This window comes from Caenorhabditis briggsae (assembly GCF_000004555.2).
Source record: "Caenorhabditis briggsae complete genome, chrII, whole genome shotgun sequence".
Classification (NCBI taxonomy): domain Eukaryota; kingdom Metazoa; phylum Nematoda; class Chromadorea; order Rhabditida; family Rhabditidae; genus Caenorhabditis; species Caenorhabditis briggsae.
In genome coordinates, this window is record NC_013486.2 from 9,728,363 (window position 1) to 9,750,019 (window position 21,657).

Consider the following 21,657-nt stretch of genomic DNA (forward strand, 5'->3'; position numbering starts at 1 on the left):
TTCGACATTTGACCGGAAAGTTAAAATAGGAGTCGTCAGTTGTAAGCGATACCATGAATATCGGGTCACTAGAGTAAACTACGTGACACTTCTTCTAGCGAGGACGTCTTCGGATATTCAATTCCACTCGTTTCTTCTTTTTTTTCTTTGAAGTTTTCGAAGTTTGACTTGGGCGAGCAGTTTTTGAAAATTTTTGGAGTCTTAAAATTAGACCGGCCTACCAATTACTTCTGTTTTTTTACTGTCTAACATGGGGCTCTTGAAAACATCATCATCTTGAAAACATCATCACTTCCGTACTATTCCATACCCTTGGGAGGCCGAATTTTCAAAAGCCCGCAACATTTCGAGTGCCCACACACAGACTTTAAAAAACCCAAAAAGAACTTCCTCATTTCAAAGATCACCAAAAGTTCGCATTTCATCTTTATAGTAAATCTTAAACTTCCTTAACCTCTTCTCCCAGAGAGCAACTTTTTTCGAACTTTCACATTGTCTGGTTTGCGTCACTCATCCTCCTTCCTGTCAGCCTTACGGATACCAAGTAGTTCCATCGTTTCACATCCCAAGGGAACCATCATCCTCAATAACAAATCATTCATAACTTGTAATGTAGCTAATTTGTTTCTGAAATATTTATTATTTTTTGATCATAAGGAAGAGTTCCTTGTTTTTTGTTTCTGTTGGTTCGGGACACTGTACTTAAAGTATGTAAATATTTTTCATTATTTTTTTGTAGTTTCGTCAGAATTTTCCTGTGATAACATTTTACATGGGCGTATTTTGAATCCGAAGAAGTTGTGGCAGTTTTTTCAATGAGAGATTTCGAGTGGGTTCAAATGTCTAGATCCATTTTTTCATCTGTATTTTTCTGATTGACACTTTCCAAAAACCTTTGACCTATATAAGGAAATAGTTATATTCATACTAGAACATGTACGTGTCAATCACTGGTACATTTCTCAATTATCTTGTCTCCCGACAATCTTGTTTCCTTGTTTTATGTGACATGATCTCAAAATTCACTTAATCCAAAAATGGCTACCTCCCACCACTGAATTAATCATTTTTGAAAAAAAAATGGAACTACTTTTTGGATGATCTAAATGTATTCTCGAGTAGATACTTCCCTTTTTAAAGTCTTTTTTTCAATTTTTTACCTCCAGACACGAGACGTTCAGAAGTATTCATTTTGTCAGTTTTGAGTGACTCATTTTTGAAAAAAAAAAAGAAAATCACAACAATCAAAAAAATGTCTCTCATAACTTTTCCGTTTATGAACGTACGCGAGCTTCTTCTTCTTCTTTTTTTTCAATATTCTAAGTGCTCTCCCTACATCATAGGGGGTCCCTTTTAGGATTTGATGATAATATGTTTGTGTGTGACTGGAATTAGAAATTGTTCTCTTCTTTTTTTCCCGTTGAACAACTTGTTTCAATTTACTCAATGAGCAGAGACGTTTTATGACAGACCAATGCAATCCCTATACATTACTTTTCTGTTTATTTTTCTTCGTCTTTTTTTTGCTCCCGGAGCAATCTGGAAAATCGGTTTTTTTAGATGGAGCTCACAAAAAAAGAGCTCAAGAATAGAAAACATAGCCATGAAAAAGATTACATCCTGGCTCACTCCATAGCTACTTTAGCCCATTTTATGAGCTCATAGGTTATGTCAATTAGAGAATATAGATATGAGAAAGCTCAGTTCTCTTCTTCTTCTTTTTTTCGACATCTCCTGTTACCCGAACAACTGTCATCTCCTTCTCATATCACTTTTTTCTAATGTTTTCTCTCTCACTTTTCCACAATTTCAACAATGAGTTGATCTCGGTTAGCAGGTGTATCTCTTTGTTTTTCAGAAAAGCCCCCTTCTTCTAGTTTTTTTTAGAAATGGATTACGCGATTCTCGAAATTTTCTACCAGTACAAAATTTCTCCTCGGAGGATTTGAGTTTAGTCAATTCTTATGAACTTTTTGATACGTATTGTAGTCTGGTAATATGAAAATGGGAAGCTTCTGAAAGAACTCATTTTTCCGAAATTTGGATTCCGCTTTTTTTAATTCCGGATTCCGGAACCCGAAAATAATCATTTATCGTAAAAGCTGTATTGGAAGGGCCCGTTCTTCTATTGTTTCAAGTTACCTCCGGAGGGCCCTTCTATTACAGGAGCTCTTCAACTAGAGAGGGTCCTTCTTTTTTTAAAAACATTTTTTTCCAAAATCTCTCGTTGAGCACGTTTTTGAGTAAAAAAGTGTGTTTCAACTAATTTCTATAAAATTTTGGATTTTTCAGAATATTTTTCACTGAAAACGTACGAACATTTTCAATTTAGAACAACTTATTTTGAAGGGGCCCTTCTATTTTTTTCAAGCCTCTCTCGGAGGGCCCTTCTATTAGAGGGGCCCTCCTAATACAGGTTTTACGGTATTCCGAAATCCGGATACCAGAATCCGCTTCTCAAAAAATTCATGCCTGACATTTCTGGTAGATCCCTTTTGAAAGAACTAGTTCCTTATTTATTATTGATGTCTACTGTTCTTCCTTCTTTGTTAACCTTCCGAGCCTTAATTGTTTTTTGTATTAGAAAATTTCTAATAGAAATGTGTCCTTATCTGATCCCTCCTATCGCATCATATACCAAATCCCCACCTCACACCACAAAATCCTCTTTTCAGTTATTCTCCTTTTTCTTTTTCATCCTTTTGCTCTCATTTTCAGCCATTTTTCTCTCCGCTCATTTTTTTTCTGTAATGAGGAAACAAAACGTCAATTGTTGGTCCTTATTCGCATAGAGAAGAGTACATTCATTCATCAGAATTCTAGTGAAATTCGAGAATTTCTGAATCCGCCTCCATTCTTATTTGTACCTTGTATTTCTCATCATATACTGTTGCAGAAAACCGAGCAAATGTGCGAAGAGGATGGTCCAAAATCGACAATTTCGTTTGCTATGGTCATAGCTGGTGAGGAATTTGAGCAATTTTACCAGTGGCTAAAAATGAATATAGTGGTATTTTCAGGATCCATAATTTCAATTATATCCATTTCCAACAATGTTCTTCTTTTCATCTCCCTGATTAGAAATAATCGATGCTTCAAATGTTACTTTCATGTGAGTAGTCTGAAAATTGAGTTTTTTTTCTATTCAAACTTTTCAGTTCATTCTTGCCCTGTGCTTTTTTGACATCATCATTTCCGTATGTTATATGCCTGTAATTCTCGTGGATTCTTTGAAAGATTGGACGAAATGGATTGAACTTGCCAGAGCTTGGTGGCCATTTTTTGTCTATGGACTGGCAATGACACACGTCTGTATGACGACTGCATGGTAATTACTGAAAATAGATTTTTGAAAAAACAACAGAAATCTCAGCTATATTCTGATAGCAGTTGCTTACGAAAGATATCTGATCACAGTTAGAAGTTACATGTTGAAGCAGTTCCAAAAACGAAGAAGCTGGTGGTGCTTTGGTGAGTGAAACTACGATAAAATTGGGCCAATTATAGTCATAGTCAAGTCATTGTGCAGAATCTCGTGTCCTTCGAGAGAGAGATAGAGGAATGACGAAAAAAGAAGTTTTAGTTTCCTTGTTTAGTGAGCTTCGGTCTTGAAGAACTCTAGAAGGGAGGCCAAAAAAAGTTATAAAGTTACTAAGTTCATTTTAGCATGCTTGGCAATTGGAGTTCTTACAAAAGGTGGAATGTTAATGGAGTTGGATGTGTTCCCAAATGAGGATCCCACTTGTAAGAATACAGTTATGGAGTACTATGTGGATGTAACCGAAATCACAAAATCCAACTGGTACGGTAGTATTTACAAATTCTGGTTCCGCAACATTGTCACTGTATTCCTCCCATTCTTCCTTTTACTGTTAATCAATTTGGGAATCGTGTTGGAACTTCGATCCCAAATGGAACATGCTTTTGGAAACAGGTCAAGAAGACGTTTCTCGCTAAGAATGCAAAGTCGGGTGAGTTGTTAATGATGTCATTGAGAATTTTACTATTCTTTTTTTTTCAGACAAACGTACGTCAGGCGACAGCCACAATGTTATTCATTTGTGTCATTTATCTGATATCGAACGTTGTGAATGTGTTCATCACGGCGTGGGAATTTGTGGATCTTGATTCATTAACAAATAGGTAATCCTTTTGGGAATTCAATGGAAATAATATGAAAAATAATGATTCAGGTTTTTGGAAGAGTACATGCTGTCTGCGGATTTATCATCTGTACTGGTAGTGACCGCGTGTGCACTCCGACTTCCAATTTATATGGTAATTTTCATTTTTTTGGCAGAGAGTATATGAAGGGGTGAAGGGGGGAAAAATTCAGTAAAATCCGAAACCCCCAAAAAAATAACGTTAAAAATGAAAAAAGGTGGCGAGTAGGGACGAGGATTTGAGTTCTCGCGCAGTGAGAAACCCAGGCCACAGCGGCATGACGCCTTTTTTATATGACGATTTTTCTGGATTTTCTCCACTCTTATCTCCATCAACCACTTAAAAAATGGTGTCCTGCAACCGTCCGTGGCCTAGACTTCTCACTGCGCGGGAATTCAAATCTTCGTCCCTATTCGCCCCCTTTTCAAGCAAAAATTGCACTTCTTTTGGATTTCCACAATAATATCAGAGAACTCATAGCTTTTAAGGCAATAAAATATTTGTTTCGGTGTCCCTATTTATTTAGTGAATATTTTTTCCAGCTCTGCAATCCGGAACTTCGAAAAGCTGTCAAAAAATCCTTCACCCATAAGAGCGAACACCAACAAAAAATGCACCAAACTTTCTCACTTATTGCAAAAATTTTAGTATAGTTTCCATTTTTATGTATGATACACAATTTGTGATCCTTTTATTTTGTTTAACAAAAACCACTCTGCGGGTCCAATTCCTTCTTTTTTGTGACTTTTTTCTTTTCTCAATTCATGAATATGTATACTTTACGACTACCACACATTCAATGTGTTTCTTTTTTGTCCCTTCTCTTCTTTTTTTCAAATAATACCATTTCATAGTTCAGTGCGTTTTGGTGGTTTCATCAAAGATTTATTCATAAAGCTTCAGTCAACAAAGCATGATTTCTTACATAAATTATAAGAGAAAATGACGATGGATAAAAAGATCAACTAATACATAAATGGATATATAAAAATAACCCGTATGGAATTAAAGATATTAGGATTAAAGTCATGAAACTGGATTTCGAGAGAAGAAGATTAATTGGAATATCATTCAGATTTTGGATTTTTACGCAAACTCAACAAGTCCGGGAAGTTCTCTCGGTCGGCTTGTTTGAGCAGTGAAGAGGTCTTCTGTGAACTCTTCTGGCTCCCGATCCACACTGAATTCCACTGATTTCCGTAGAACTTCTCCATTGTTGGGACCAATAAGCTCTGCTTCTTCAGTTGATAAAGACTTTACTTCTCCCTCTTTCGGTCTTATCTCACTTCCCATATCGGTCTCATCCAGTCTCTCTTCTGGTCTTTGTTCTGGAAACCATGGACGAGCTGAAAATCCGGATCTAGAAACAAACTTAAAACATTTTGCCTCACGCTTATGTCTTCCTCCATTTTCTCCAGCAGCTCCCTCGGTTCCAATCAATGTTGGTGGAGTAGGAGTAACACCCAACGAGAATGGTGGAGATGGTGGTGGCTGTTGAGGAGGCATCGGCATTCCACGACCTGAAACTTTCAGTCTTGTAAGTGTTCAAAGTCCATGTGTCTTGTACGTGTTTTTCTTGATGATGGCAGGAAACAAAGAAGAAAAAGAGAATGATGGTTGATCAAGATAACACGAAACATATGGTTGCTTCTTCCGAATCACTTACCGAGAAAAGAGAAAAAGTTCTTCATGTTGTCCAAAAAGCTTCCAAACTGTCCTGCTGGATGTCCAGGGTTTGGTTCATTTCCAAATTGCACTTGACTTCCCATTTCAACTCCTTCACGACCTCCGCCGATTCCTCCATCTACACCAACACGCTGACCACCAACAAGGGCACCGTTGTTTGCTGAAATTCAATGATTTAAGATATCAAATTAGTTTAAAAATCAGTTATTTAAAAAACCACACACAGTTAATCACTACAAATTTCTGAACATAAATTATTACAGTACCCACACAAACAGTCAACTTTGAGCCAACTTGCCTCAGTTCCTATGAAAGATATCAAAATTGTTTCAACTATTAAAATATTGATGATATTATGATAAATAGTTTATCAGTTGACATATTTCAGATATATTTCACAGGAACCGAGATAATTGAGCTCAAAGTTAACGGTTCTGGTGGGCTTCTATTAGATGAAATACGGAAAATTATTAAAAAAGAAATGTGTAATTACCGTAAAACCTCTAATAGAACGACACCCGGATCGTCCACTTTGAGCCTATATATCTCATTTTCTGTGAAAGATATCAAAAAGTGGCTAACTAGTAAAATGTTGTTGATATCCTGATAAACATTTTACTAGTTAACCAGTTTTTGATATCTTTCAAAAGAAATGAGATATATAGGCTCAAAGTGGACGATCCGGGTGTCGTTCTATTAGAGGTTTTACGGTATATTGGAAATTGTAAGACAAACTGTGGAAGGTTAGCGACACTGGTATGTTTGACTTTGAAATAAAGTTCAGGCTTTAGGGCTTTTTTATGGACAATGCTTTACAATTTAATTGTTTCTGCAGTTCGATAAATGAGCTCGATGCAAGTCAGGGGTATTTGGAATTGCTTTTTTGGAATTGTTCGGAATGAGGAAAATTCCGAGTTTCAAAAATTACGGATTTTCGGAATTTTGGAATATTTCGATTTTCAAAGTTTCAAAAATTCGGAATCTTCGGAATATTCAAAAAAGAAGAATTTTAAATGGAGAATATTGATTTTTATAAATTGAAAAACTGATTGAAACGCAAACAAAATTAATAATAGTTCCAAGATTTCGGAAATATTCAGGTCAAAGTTTTCGGAATTCCTAACTCGGTTCCGAACGCCCCTGATGCATGTTCGATGCTTTCGATCCGTTAAACTTACCATGAATACCGTAATGTGTCTGTTAATACTTACATCCTAGTGCAAATCCAGCTCTGTTACCAGCTAAACTAAAGCTACGGTCACCTCCAAACCCGAGAATATTCGCTCCTTGTCCCATTCCCATATCGAATCCGCCACCATTTTGTGGATGAAGGAAAAACGATCCGAGATTGATTTGAGTTCCGCCTGGAAGTAAAATTTTCAAAATTCGCCTGAAAAAGTTCGAATTGGGACGGTCTACATGTGAGACCTCCCGCCAATCTGTCTGCTTCATCTCCTCTCCTCATTTTCTTCTCTCTGATCATGTGTTTTGCCCCCTTACGGTCATTCTTATCGTGCCCCAATATTACACATTTTTCTTCACCTTGTCCTTTTCCATTCATTAAATTCTTTATTCCATTGTTCGAGAATAGGGTGCCTGACTCATTACAACCCTCTTTCCAACCAACTGTATACTTTCAAACAAATGGGGGCGAAAATGAAGAATAAATTCTCGAATTGGCATGGATGGTTTCAGAGATAACAGCATGACTGTTTTGTGTCTCGAAGAAAGGAATCATGATGATGTCATTTCAAAAGGAGGACAATAGTGATTCAGGAGGCAAAATGAACACGTACCTTGCTTGATTGATGATGATAAGAATAATAGAAGCAGCGTTGATTTCATCGTACTATTTTCAGCTGAAAGTACAAAACGAATTGTGAATGATGATAAAAGTGAGGCAAAATTTAGAAAAAGGTTTAATAAACTAGCAATTCAAGATTACCTGTGAAAGAATGGTCCCCTAACCTTTATTTTCGAGTCCATTTATTTCCGTTTTTGTCACAGATATCAAAAAGTAGTCAACTGATAAATTGTTCATCATAATATCACAAACATTTTATCAATTGAGATATATTTGATATCGTGCACAGGAACAGAGATAAAAACGGTCAAAGTTGGCGATTATGGGGGGGTCTTTCTATTACAGGTTGTACGGTAATATACGCAAATGCTTAAAAATGAGAGGAACAAATCCAGTTTTAAAAGCCAAGAAAAAAACATGTACAATTTCAAAAATTTGTGTCCATGAAAATATTCATACCAAAATAAAAAAGAACGAATATATCGAAATCGCCTAACCATAGTTCTAGATCTATAAACGAAAAACCCCGTATAAAGGTATTTGAGTAGTCTACCAAAAAGATAAAATGAAAGTAATCGTATATACTGGTTAAGAAAGTAGTACAAAATGACTTTGATGAAGTGTTTAAGAAGCGGAAACCACAAAAAAAATGACGATGAAAGGGTAAAAAGCATTTGGTCAGTTTGGCAAGTTTTTGAGACGATGGGAAAGGCGGACCGCAGAATTGACCTTGGTCAACTCTTGAATCCGCGGACGATACAAAACTGAAACCGATTCGAGAGGGAGCGAGAGGCAGAGGAATGAAGAAGACGATGCCACGAGAGACTGCCCTTCTTCTTCTACTTCTGATGCCATTTTACACCTATTGCTTTGTTAGCCCAATTTGCATTTACAAACAACGAAATAAATTTGAAATGGGGGAGGAGGATGAGGGAGGATGGTTTAGGTGTCATATGTTGAGGTTGGATGTCTTAAAATATGCAAATAACTATAGTTACAGGTTTAGAAAAGAAACTGAGGAGAAAAATAGTAGGGCTTGGATTGGAAGCTAGCTAAAAAATAAATTTTTTTTTCGAAGAATTGTATGTGTCCGATATCAGAAGTTCAGCTGCACCAAGAAGTATGGAGGAAAACTATATATAGTTATTGAATGGAAGAGTGACATAAATACCGTGAAACATGTATTAGGCCCATTTAATTGATGGGCCCTCTGAGGGCATAAAACGTGTTTGGAATAAAAACTTCTGAACGTTCTCAGTGGAAAATATTCCAGAAATTCCGAAATTTCACAGTAATTTGTTGAAACACTATTTTTTGCTCAAAAGTTGCTTAATTTAGTGCAGATTGTACGGTACTCTAACAAACAAATTAAACAAAACAACATATACAGGTTCATTGTTTATTGACTTTTAACATTATAAATTTTACACTTTTTTAACCTTTGACACCTTTTTTAGCATTTATTGTTGACCTTTTACACTTTTTTACCTTTTACACCTTTTTCGAACCCTATTTACACCTTTCGCATTTCTTTAAACCAATATTTTTGATAAATAAATATATATTTTTCTTATCACTGTAATTTTTAGTCCATTTTTTAGGTTTTAGTCCAAACACTTTAGTCCAACTTTAAGTCCAATTTCCTGCATTTTAGTCCAATTTACAGATCATAGTCCAATTTTTAGATTTCCGTCCAAACGATCCGACAAATTTTATTTCACGTCTTCACGAATTTCCGAAGGGAACTAGCTACTTTACCAAACACTTAATCCCAAAATCCAACCACCAAAACCAAACCACAAAGACAAGAAACCACGACAACCGGAGAAAACCCGCGCAACGAAATAAAAGAAAAAAATATCACAAAAAAATCAACAAAGTTCTGATAATTTTCCAGACGAAGTCCGTCCACATCTCGGAAAATCCGGAAAATGCATCTGAAATTTTTTTCATAATTTTGAGAAAATTAAAATTTTTTCTTACTGTAGTGTTCCCAATTTTCTAACTTTGTGAAAACGTCGATGGAGCTGCTAGAGGGGCGTTCTGAAATGTGATGGTTTGGGACCAATAGGAAAAAAATAATATTTTCAAATTTTTCCGAAAGTCCCAAAATCAAAAAAAACACAGGATCTAGATATTCAAGTTTCAAAAAGTTCAGTAACCCTCCATTTTTTAAATTTCGAAATTCAAAATTCTCACTTTCGACTCCATCGAAACGCTACGATCTCCGTTGGATCCGCTGGAGAAATCAGCTTTCCAGATCGAAGAGTTCTGAAAAAATAGTTTTTAAAATTAAATAAAAAAACAAAATGAATAATTTGGAAAATTTGGTTATAATCGAGTTCACCTTTTTAACATCAAATAATCAAATTTTCAAAATTTCGGAAATTCAGAAATTCAGAATCTTAAAATTTCAGAATTTCAGAAATTCAAAAATTTCAGAATTTCAGAAATTCAAAATTTCAGAATTTCAGAGTATCATTACTTCAGAGTTTCAGAATTTCAGAATTTTAGAATTTTGGAATTAAAAATTTACCTGCTGATTGTTGTTCTTCCCACCCCTCAGAGCTCAATGAATTTCCGGTAAAGTCAAAATATCCATCTCCGCATTTACACCATAATGGCATTGCTTGCAAACAGGAATAAAACCCGAGTGCGTGCAATAATACGTTTACCCAGGGTTACTGGGATCCGCCCCTATCAGCAGGATCTAACAAGTCACCCAGCTCCAGATAGATCCCTCAAGGTTTATTGGCGAAAAATTGCAGATAGTGGGCAAGAGCCCGTCTTATGATACGAAAGAGTACCAAGGCGACGACCCTATGTGTCAGATGGGGCCGGAGGCACCCTCAGTTTCCAAGCGTCCGGCTGAATTGCCAAAATACAGTATCTGGGACTCAAAACGCCGGTACAAAATTCAAGAACTTTCTGCAGCTCTTATCAGTTGTACCACCCTTAAAAACTGAAGACAAAAACGACCCCGTCTCTGCTCGCTAAAGACTCATGAGTCTTAGGGAAGTTTAGGTTCAGTTTTTTTCCCGATAGTTCTGGTTTACACATTTCGAGGCAGACTGACACGGTTTGCCGGTGTGCGCCGACCACGACCAACTGACACAGACCCATATTTCAACGATTTCCGAGAATTCATTTTTGCTCTGGGGGGTTTGTTGGATCATTTCAAAGCTGCGACGTCTCATGAGTCTGAAAACTTTGGAAATTCAAAAAAAGGAATCACAGATTTTTGGAATTTCAGAATTTCATAATTTCAAAATTTCAGGATTTCGGAATCTTAAAATTTCAGAATTCCAAAATTTAAGAATTTCAGGATATCGGTATTATAACATTTCAGAATCTTAAAATTTCAGAATCTCAGAATTTAATTTTTTCAAATTTCTGAATTTCTGAAATTTAAATATTTCAGAGTTTCAGAACTTCACACATTCAGAACCTTTAAATTTCAAAATTTCAGACTTCCAGAATTTCAAAATTTCAGTAGTTTAGAATTTCAGGTTTTCAGATTTTCGAGTTTCCGGATTTCAGTATTTCCGGAATTAGAATTTCAGAATTTCAGATTTTCAGAACTTCAGAATTTCTTCAAAAAAGAAATTACCTTTTTCAAAACGGAGAGCGTTTTCTTTGAATTAGTTGGAATAAATTTAAATACTATTTTATTCATAACCACGTCATCAAAAAAAATTGAAAAACTAGGCGCTCACGTAGACATAACAATTCTTTTCACTTGAAAATTTTAAAATGTGAGAATTTGACCTATTTTTATGAAGGTCCATCTTTTCGACATTGGGTTTGAAATGTTTCAAGAAAAATTCTTCTCGAAAACTTGGGTCATGCCACGAAAATTCGAAAATTCAAATTTCAAGAAAACTATTCATGTTTATGCTCGGTTTTAAGCACTTTTGAGCTGGGAAAATTTATACCCCTCGCCAACTTCGAAACGTTTAGAATTATGAAATCTGCAAACTTTAATGTTATTCCCCATAGCGTGCTCCTCCTAATAAGAGCATAAATTCATGTTATGACGCTTCTCTCTCTTGATGTTATCCTAAATGACACAGCCATCTGTCATCTTTTACTTGTGTGTGAGTGAGGCGATGTGAAGTGTGGGTAGATAAATGGAATGGATAATCGGTGTAACCTTATGGAAGGAGCGAATTTTCGAAAAACAACAATTTTCGAAAAAAAAATGAGAGTGTCTGGCAACCACTGATCAGGTGGCATTGCTCAAAACTCATATAGAAAAACATCTGAAGTCCCATTCCCTGAAGTCCAAAATCGAGATTCTATCTTCTTCTTCTGTTTTGTTGTTCACGTCGTCTATTCACACATTTCATAATAACTTTGTCAATCATCTCTTTACGATTGCATAATTATATGATACAGATTGATAGATGTCCGCGTGTCATTTTAATTAACGATCCCGGGTCATTTGATTCTTCTCATTTCCACCCTCATGCAATAAAATGAAATTCGACCTCTTCTTCCAAGAAAAAAGTGGAAGATCAAGTGTCTCGAATTTCGAGGAACAATACAATCAAATCGACTCTCTCTGGTTGAGATTTCCGACCTTCATCCCGAACAAAAAACAACAGAAGATGTCCTCGGATCTCCCCTGACAACTCATGCTGCGTCTCTCCATCCTATACGCTATTTCCATCGGCCCATTTCGTAACCGATTGCATGCGTCTCCAGCTCTTCTTCATCTCTCACTGACATCCGGAGCTGTCGTCCATGCGTGCGCGAATTCGTATGGTGTCTGGGTACTCACTCGGCCCGTTTTCTCCCCTCCCTCTAAAGCCATGAAACCTTTTTCCATTTGTCCTTTTCTTTCTATTTGTGCTCTCCCGCTTGGTGGTCCCGTTTTCTTTTATTTTTATTTCGCTTCATATATATCCTTCAGTTTGTATTAGTAGTTAAGATTGATCTGTTTTCAATGGGAAAACCGAATTTCTTAACATTACTTTTTGTTTCGAGTCTCGGTTAAAATCTTATTGTTAGCTACATTCTGATTTTTCCAGAACGAAACAATATTTTTCTCGATTTTTCCGGAATGCAATCACAGAACTGCAAGACTCGGCAGTTCAATTGACACTTTTCGTGTTGAGACCACTGCTAACTTGGTAAATCGGCATTCCAAAAAATAGCCGTGTAGCCACTTGGGTACAAGGCAACGGGTCAGAAATCGCGCCCCAGTAAACGTGAGATTTTAGAAAAAAATTCGCTGCTGAATTATTTGGCTGAGGATCAAACTTTTAAACGCTGCGCGAAAAAATGACGCGTTGCAACTCGTTGATTAAAATTAACTAGATCAAATCCACGTCAACTTTGAAATTATTAAATTTCTATTGGCCTAAAAGTTATTTGGGGCGCGTTTTTTGACCCGTTGTCTTGGACCCAAGTGTGTAGCTAATATACTGTAAACACTCTAATAGAAGGCCACCCTATGCTTCGCTTTGAGATCGAATATCTAAACTTCTATACGAGATCACAAAAATAGGTAAACTGATAAAATGTTTGTCATAATATCATCAACATTTAATCGGTTGACATATTTTTGATATCTCTTATAGAAATTGAGATAATTCAGCTCAAAGTGTAAGTGTGCCTTCTATTAGAGTGTTTATGGTATATTAGCTCAAATATTAGTTTTCACAGAGAAATCTTCATATTTTTTTCAGTTCCCTCATTTCCTGTTAGATTCCTAGAATTTCATTTCCATCATCCTCCATTCTTTGTTCTCAGAAAATCTCTTTAAAAATAATAATCCCAACTCAAAAACCTCCTTTTCCATATTTCAGAGAACTCGTTCACATCCACTCATATAAAGCAAACAGAAGAGACTCGTTTCCCTTTTTTTTTTTCAAAAATCTGGAAAAAAAGAGATTTTGAGAGAGAAAGTTATGAAAACAAGAGAGCGGGGGTTGAAACTTAGTCATTGAGGAAAGGAAATCGAGTTTTTGATTTTTGAATTTCTGAACAAAGACACCTAGTAATATCCCTTCCCAATTCAAAATATTATTGAACATCTCTTTCTCTCTCCCTCGAGTCATAAAAAGAAGAAGAAGAGTGGGAACGGAAACAATTAGAGTAGCGCGTTCAACAAAATTTGATTGCTTTTCGAGTAGTTGTACGAGAGTATTCTCTCGATTCCTCACTCTTTTCAAACTCTTTTCCCTAATAAGCCAACTCAAATGGAGGCTCTCCCGGAGTGAAGCGAGAGCCGATAGCCTTTTCCGTTGTAATTGAGCTTATTTTAATACCAAACGCCCTTCCTATTCTTCTTCTTTCCCATTTTACTCTCACTTGTTTTCTCTCCATTTGGGCTCAAAAGGCTCAGGAAAAAATACATAGAGAGGTCCGGAGGTATGCATGACTACACAATTATATAGGTGCGCTTCGCCTTCTGAAGCACTAGCGCTCCCTCTAATAACAACTGATGGCCTTCTTTCTCTTTTTTTTTGGCTCTGCTGGTCCGTTTTGTTCCAGCTCGACGAATATTCTGTGCCGGTCTCTTTGCCTACTTTCTTTCCTTTCCGAAAACTTCCCCAAAGGACTATAGGCGCATAAAAAGCAACACACACAAAATAAATGTAGTCGTTGAGGAAAAACGACAGAGAGAAAAAAAAGAAAGAGCTTCAACGCGTTTTTGTCGTTGAGATTCGCGATTCCGATAAAAAGTGAAAGAGAGGGCGAATGTGAGAGAGAATTCGTCTACCAAAACCCACACACTTTTTTTGCACATTTTTCTCTTTTTTTTTGTTAGTTGCTAACAATTATTGGTGTCAAAAATGCTTTTGGTAGTTTCCCCTCTCGAAAATATTTTCATTCTGGTTCAACAAATCGGAGCTTTGGATGAGAAAAGCTTGTGGTCGTAGTTCCCGTAACGAAAACTACCGTAACCTAAAAGTTTCGATATTTTTTTCTCGTTTACTATTTCCTTTAGACAATTATTGAAACCTCCGAAAAAGTAGGAAAACAAAAATTTTCTAAATCTGAAAAATTGCAGGATAACGGACGAAAATCGAGAAAATAAATGCGAAAAATGAACATATTTTTAGATTACTGTAATTGTCATTGTGGGACCTTCTGCCTCGACCGCCGATATTTCTCTTACATAATTCCGATTTTTTGTACCAGAATAATATTACCGTAAAACCTGTATTAGAAGGACACTCTAATAGAAGAACCCTCCGTGGTGGGCTTGAAAAAAAAGGTGGGCCTCTGTAATAAAACGTCCCCCCTCCAAAATGTGTTATTATTGAAATTCCACAATTTTACAGAAATTCGTTGAAGCACTTTTTTTTGCTATAAAAATTGCTGATTTTCAGTGAAATTGACTGATTTTTATGAATTTTAATCGAAAGTTGACTGAATTTTCGTAACGAAAATTTTTGTTTAAAAAAATGACTGGAAAATGACCCCCTTTTAATGGCTGGAAAACTATACCACTTTAAATGAAGGGCCCCTGTAATAGATGGTCTCTCCAAAAATACATTGGAACAATATAACGGCCTGCTTTTCTAATCCAAGTTTTGCGGTATGTGCTCCTTATTTTTATTCACTCTTGACATAAAGTTTTGACCTTCTTCGACAACAATATCTGTCTAGACTTGTTTATCAGACTTCTCGAACTTCTGACGGAATTCATTGGTATTATATCTTCCGTCATATTTACCGTGATAATGTCTGGTCACACTTAATATTCATGATTAGAAAGTCCCCTTTCCAAATTCCTTACTTCTCTTCCACCTAAAAATCAAATCTCAATATTTTTCCCACCAACTCCAAAACTCATTTTCATTCCCCCATTCAATCAGAGACTATAGTGAAAACTCTCACGGTCACAAAGTCTCTTCTTCTGACGTTTTCTAGATTTTAGTACCCAGACACTCTGTCGGACGCAGGTGTGTTTTTTATTCGAGTGAGTTCCGTTTACACCGCCAATCCATCCCATTCTTCCTGTATACCCCAGGGATTCGGTGTGACGATGTCAACATAATGAAAAAGAAAACTTGCACAAAAGTTCAACGCTGCTTTTCTCGATTCTAATTTTCGAGATTACATTGCTTTCCATCTTTTAAAGTTCTCCCTTTTTTTTCCGATTTCCTTCTTTTTAGGTGATCCATTTCGATTCCTTCGAGAACACTTCTGAGAAGAAGAAGATTTACATCCATTTTCCAACTATCATCTTCACACTCATACCCATTATTTTTTCGTTTTGTTTTTGCCATTTTTGGTCGTTGTCGTCTACTCAATTGACTTGTTCAGTCCGTTTTTTTTCGAAAAAAAACATACACATGATATGCGTTATGATGGATGAAATACTTGACACAAGGCTCTTTGGCGAAGAACATGGAGAACAAAACCAAAAAACCGAAAGACTCGTATTATTGATGGATGTATTAGTAAAACTAAGGAAAGAACACCATCTCGATTTTTATCACCTTTTCTTTTTTTACTAAAGTGGGTTGTTTGGAAATTTCAAACAAATTCGATTAAAATTGTGTCCAAACAAAAAAAAACCAAAACCAGTTTCAATTTCGGTATCTTATTTTCAACTTCTTTTCAAGTTTCTCTTCACTTTTCTTCGAATACCTCCACGTCATCTTGTCTAGAAAGAAGATCGCATAATAATTTGTTGTCACGTCCCCGAGATCGTCCCGAAAAGTATAACGACTTCTTGAAACTTTGATTATAAAATCCTTATAGCGGTGTCATCCAGAAGTTTTGTGTTCACTGATCGAATCTTTGATAATTTAACACTTTGGTCTAGGCCAATACACTTTACGACCGCAAATTCGAGCGTGGGTGGAGCTTAGGTCCGAGATTTTGAAGCATGTATTTTTTGAAATTTTTCCTCGTCTATTATGCTTGTCTGAGAAAAAAAGGTTGAGACGCACAGAAAAAGTCTGCGCCTCCACCGTTTGTGTGTTATTTAGGCTCTCCGCTTCGATATCGATACCGTATTCAGACTGCAAAAAATACTCTCTAACCTTTTTTTTCTCAGACAAGCATAATATTATGTTTTGATTTTTCGATAATTTTCATTGTTTTAGGTGATTTTTAGTTTAATTTTTGTTGAAAAAAGTTTAAAATCGATGGAATTCATCGAAAAATATATGCTCATTCGAGGATTTCGCTGCCGGACCTAAGCTCCGCCGACACTCAAATTTTCGGCAATTTGCTGACTTTTTATTTCGATTTTGTGAATTTTTACAATAATCGCATAAGACCTATGCCATGTTTCTTTGATTTTTCGATAATTCCATCGATTTTGAACTTTTTTTCAAACAAAAATAAAAAAAAAAGCACGAAAACAATGAAAATTATTGAAAAATCGAAAAGACAGACCAGAAAACCATTCAGAATGATACATACTCCTTTAAGGATTTTGCTACCTAAACTCCGCTCATCCTCGTTTTCGGTGGAACTCAAATTTGAAATTAGACCAGATCAATTCATAATATCTTCATTTTCAAATCTCAAGGAACAAAAAATATAGCGACTTCTTAAAGCTTCCACTATAGAATCCTTATAACGATATAATTTAGAATTCATGTGTTCACTGATCATATTGAAATATTTGATAAGTTATTATTACTAGCACATCTCTCTTTGTTGCTTCCTTTTGCTTCCGCCCACTCTCGAAATTGATCTCTTTTAATATTCTCAATTTTTCTATTCATCAAAGAACTGAACCCGGCCTTTCTCGTTTTTCAATGTGACTTAAAAACGCTCAATAATTCTTCCACTATCAATTCTCCCTTCTTTTTTCCTCTTCATCTTCTGGCCATTCGTGGATGGTTTGTGGCAATTATCCAGACAAAAAAACGACATTACTTCCGAGGGAGAACACCCCTCTTTTTCTTTTTTTTCTTTTCCAACTTACCTCCTCGGCTTCTGCTCTTCTATTTTCTTTTTCAGATATCTTCGTCTTTTTCCTTTTTTCTCCGAAGGGTCGAGAGCGTTAATTAAACGCCTCGGCAATCGACGGACGACGTCAAAATAACATCTCATTTTCCACTTTCTTCTTCTTCTCCCTTCTTTTTCCTTTTTCTTTCCGAATGCTGACGTGGCGACTGGCTCCCAATAGCATTGGGCGTCAAGTTACAACTAGAATATGTATGTGTTCCATGGAAAACGGATCCTGAAAGAGCTCTTCTTCCGAGAAAAGACAACTATTACATATCTATTGCTAAGGGGAACGAGAAAAAACAACAGAATTTGAGGATTCCTTCTTCTACTACTAACTCAATTCACACTTATTCGTCATTCCTATGTCTCTATCTGACGTTTTGCTCTTTTCTTGCTCCCCCTTTTTTGTCCATGTCGCATTTCTTTGACACGAAAAAGAAGAAAAAAGGAGTCAAGTCTTTTGACGCCCTCCCGCCCCAAGACTCCCCCCCATTCTTCACACTTTTTATCGATCGTCAGTTTGAGAGTAAGCATATCCGGTCTCCTATGAGTCACTCGTTGGTGTCATTTCTCCTTTTCAACAATATTCTCGATTGAATAGAGAACACCATATTTCCCCTCTCTCCTATTCACATTTTTTCCCCAACAGGTGTGCTCTCATGTGAGTCGAAACGGAAATTCGAGACGGATTTTATTTTTCAGAGGAGATTAGTTTTTTGAATATTTCATGATTCGAACCGGATGAAACCTGCTCTTGAAGTTTGACCCATGCTTCTTCTCTGAATTATAATTTCTTTGAATGAAATCAAGTGTCTTGTGGGCGCGAAGTTCTCGAAAGTTCTCGGAAATCTTTTATTTATGAGAACTGGAAAATCTTTTTCTAAGAAAATATTTACTCTTTCTAGCTTAATATGTCTGTACAGCATTCATTCTAGCTATGATTTTCAATGCATTTTCCCCTATTTTTCGTGTGGTTTCTAGAAGGGCCCCTTGGTGAATAGGTGTTTTGATTGATAAGTTCAACAGGAATATGATTCCTTGCTTCTGAATTCCAGTTCAGATACACTTCCACTGATGGATTGCGCATATTTCCTATTTTTGTCAATGACTTTACTCCATGAACTATCCAATTTCCTAGAGATGTCAAATATTAGATTTCAAAGACCCGTTCTAGTACCATAGTAATCTAGAAAAGTTTCCCTTCAATTAGATGGACCTTCGATTTCAGTAGGCTTTCGATTTATCTGTTTTACGGTAACTCCATATTCTGGAGTTTTATTGCTCCTCCATCATATCGTCTGACTACTCACAGTTTCCTATTCAGTCACTATTCTATACTCCAACTATCTGTAATTTGTAATTTGTTTATTGAACATATCTGAAAGTTTATTTTTCCTTCCTATACTCTTTTCCCAAGATCACAGAAATCTATTCTCAATTTTTCACTTTATATCATTTGACACAATTTTCTGATAATGTTTTTATTTTCCGACTTTCTACTTTTCATCTCCAGTTAAACAAAATTGGATAAATTATAAGTTATTTATTTCTTTGCCTTCTTAGCCTTCTTCGCAGATTTCTTCGGCGCCTGTTTTGGGATCTTTGAGTCAGTCTTCTGAGCCTTCTTCTTAGTTTTAGCTGGAGCCACTTTGCCCATGTCGTAGTTCTTTGGACCCGTAGCTGCGGCTCTCTTGTCGGTGACAAATGGAAGCTCGAACTTTGGATTGTTAAGATCGAGAAGATCGGCTTCACTACGCTGAAAACATAAGTGAGCATAAAGATAGAAATCGATGAATTCGCTCACTCTTTTGGCTCTCACCGCTGCCGGCGCCGGAGCTTCAGCTGGTTGCTCGGCGACTGGAGCAGAATTTGGAGCAACGACTGGGGCAGAAGTTTTCGAAGACTTTTTCGGTACCATGTTGGAGTTTAGAAGCAACCGAAAATTAGTTTAATAGCGATAAGGAAATGTGGTTTTCTGCAAAAACGGTAAAGAGCGAGAGGGGTGTAACAGTATTCGAATTTCCGTTGTTTCGCGGGTCGCTGCGCCTATTCGAAAAACAGTGTTGACATAGACGCAGTTGGAGAAGAAGAAGTATGACGATCAGAGAGTGACCCGTGACAGAAAAAATAATCGATAGATAGAGCAAATAGTGAAGAGAGTGGAGACAGATAGTGTGGAGCGGTGCTTGGTAGCTGGAGATAGAAGGGGAAGAATACGGAAAAGCGACAAAAAAATGACAGAAGAAGAAAAAGAAGAAGGAGTGAAAAGTGATGGAAGGCAAGGAGAGAGTGGGAGTGAGGGAGAGAACATTTTTTGATAGTTGCTTAATAATATCGCATAGGCAGAAGGACAGGCATTCGTTCGCGAGAAACAGTATAAGGGAAAGGGAAATCGATTTTGAGATAACACGGGAAACAGAAGGATACCGTATCCAATGTTATCTTTAGAAAATGCGGATCATTGTTCGGTGTGATTTCTTGCAGAACCCGCCGGTTAATATGGTCATATGCGATTGTTTATCTTCTGTGAAGAAATGTTTATCATTTTTTCTGTTTTAGATATCTAGTCATTTCATTTAACAAGTTGTTTCTAATTGGTCAGTTAAGGACTTTTGGTACATTTAAAACACGGTAAGCACCTGTAATAGAAGGGCCCCTAACTTTAAGAAATGAAAAGGTTGTCAAGTAATAAATTGTTTATCGTAATATCGGAAGTTTGTTGTCAGTTGACAAATTTTTGGTATATTGCATAGGAATTGAGATAATAGAGCTCGAACTTGACGGTTTGGGGGCCCTTCTATTAACTGTTTTCTGTTTTTCCATTTATTGTCAGGCCGTCTGATTTTTGAGTGATACCTTGGAACAGAAAAAACTGTTTTGTAGAAAAATTTTTAAGTTCTATTCATCTTAAGAAGGCGTTCAATATGAAAAAGTTGTCAACAAATAAACATTATTTATCATAACATTGCAACATTTTTTCGGTTGGCACTTTTTTGATAGATATCATAGGAGCTGAGATAATTGAGCTCAAAACTTGACAGTGTGACGGCACTCCTATTACAGGTACGTTATCAAAATATGATAGATATGTCCGGTACTGCCTCAGCTGTCGGCTTGTAATTTTAGTCACAAGCTGGAAAAGGTTTGAGAGTCTGACCAACCTCTAACCTTTTTTGAAAAACTTTAAAAATTCATCCCCCAGCTTGATGTTCCAAGTACACTAGCACTCATCAGTTCCATTGATATTCAGATAATCTTAATGACACAATTCTTGATTCCCTTTTGTGATCAGACATCGCGCATTTCAGAAAGTCCACATCTAGCGATTGTTTCTTGACGTCAAACAACTCTCTTTTCACCTTTTCCATGCTCATTCTTCTTTCATCATTCCGTTTTCCTCACATTTTTTGTTCTTCGAGCGTCTCGTGCTACCAATTATTGTGGCATGCCAGAAGACAGAATTCAACCTTCATCTTATTTTTCTTCTTTTTTTGTTCTGTCGATCGTTGAAGGACGATGGAATATGGAGAAGAAGCCAAGCACAGGCACATACACGTTGTCGTGTGTCAACATCAGGAGAGACGATGGGAGAGAGAAAGCCTCTAATTTTGTCGCCTCAAGGCGATAATTTGTGTTTCTCACACAAGCGATTAAGGAAGACGTTATTCCCGTTTTCTATCTTGCACACAAACAGAACCTCTCTGACTCCACCAACCATCGTCACCTTGGGACAGAAGATTGAATACTGACGTAATTCCACGACTTAGCTGGAATCATAGAAAGGATCTAAAAAAACAGATTCGACTATGATTTCAAATTGTATCAACTATAGTATCACTATAAAAATGTGCTGGGTTTCATCATATTTTTGTATTTCGTACATTTCTTTTTCTTTTTCTAGATTACCGAATTTGTAGACACTATAATTGGAAAGAGACCGTCTTCTGAAAATGGGCGGGGCCTAGGTGACTCTTGACCACAATCACAGCTGACATAATCCCCGTTTTTACGTCAAAAATACTTAACTCAATGATAGACAGCTAATTCCTTTTCAGAATATGCCCACTTGTCTG

General features: G+C 36.6%; 3 protein-coding genes across 3 annotated transcripts; 1 reads left to right on the top strand and 2 right to left on the bottom strand.

The window, feature by feature from the left end:
- Nucleotides 1–2,908: 2,908 nt before the first annotated feature.
- On the top strand, nucleotides 2,909–4,817 carry CBG02551 (the record flags this gene model as incomplete). Its single annotated transcript, XM_045242520.1, has 8 exons — nucleotides 2,909–2,963; nucleotides 3,021–3,112; nucleotides 3,159–3,328; nucleotides 3,374–3,471; nucleotides 3,667–3,971; nucleotides 4,022–4,143; nucleotides 4,194–4,278; nucleotides 4,707–4,817. The coding sequence occupies 8 exons, from the start codon at nucleotides 2,909–2,911 to the stop codon at nucleotides 4,815–4,817; spliced, it is 1,038 nt and encodes a 345-aa protein (XP_045092269.1).
- A 433-nt stretch (nucleotides 4,818–5,250) lies between these two features.
- CBG02550 lies at nucleotides 5,251–7,411 on the bottom strand (the record flags this gene model as incomplete). Its single annotated transcript, XM_002630794.2, has 5 exons — nucleotides 5,251–5,510; nucleotides 5,556–5,684; nucleotides 5,831–6,010; nucleotides 7,062–7,214; nucleotides 7,351–7,411. The coding sequence occupies 5 exons, from the start codon at nucleotides 7,409–7,411 to the stop codon at nucleotides 5,251–5,253; spliced, it is 783 nt and encodes a 260-aa protein (XP_002630840.2).
- An 11,716-nt stretch (nucleotides 7,412–19,127) lies between these two features.
- Nucleotides 19,128–19,502, bottom strand: CBG25630 (the record flags this gene model as incomplete). Its single annotated transcript, XM_045242521.1, has 2 exons — nucleotides 19,128–19,340; nucleotides 19,389–19,502. The coding sequence occupies 2 exons, from the start codon at nucleotides 19,500–19,502 to the stop codon at nucleotides 19,128–19,130; spliced, it is 327 nt and encodes a 108-aa protein (XP_045098165.1).
- Nucleotides 19,503–21,657: the final 2,155 nt, after the last annotated feature.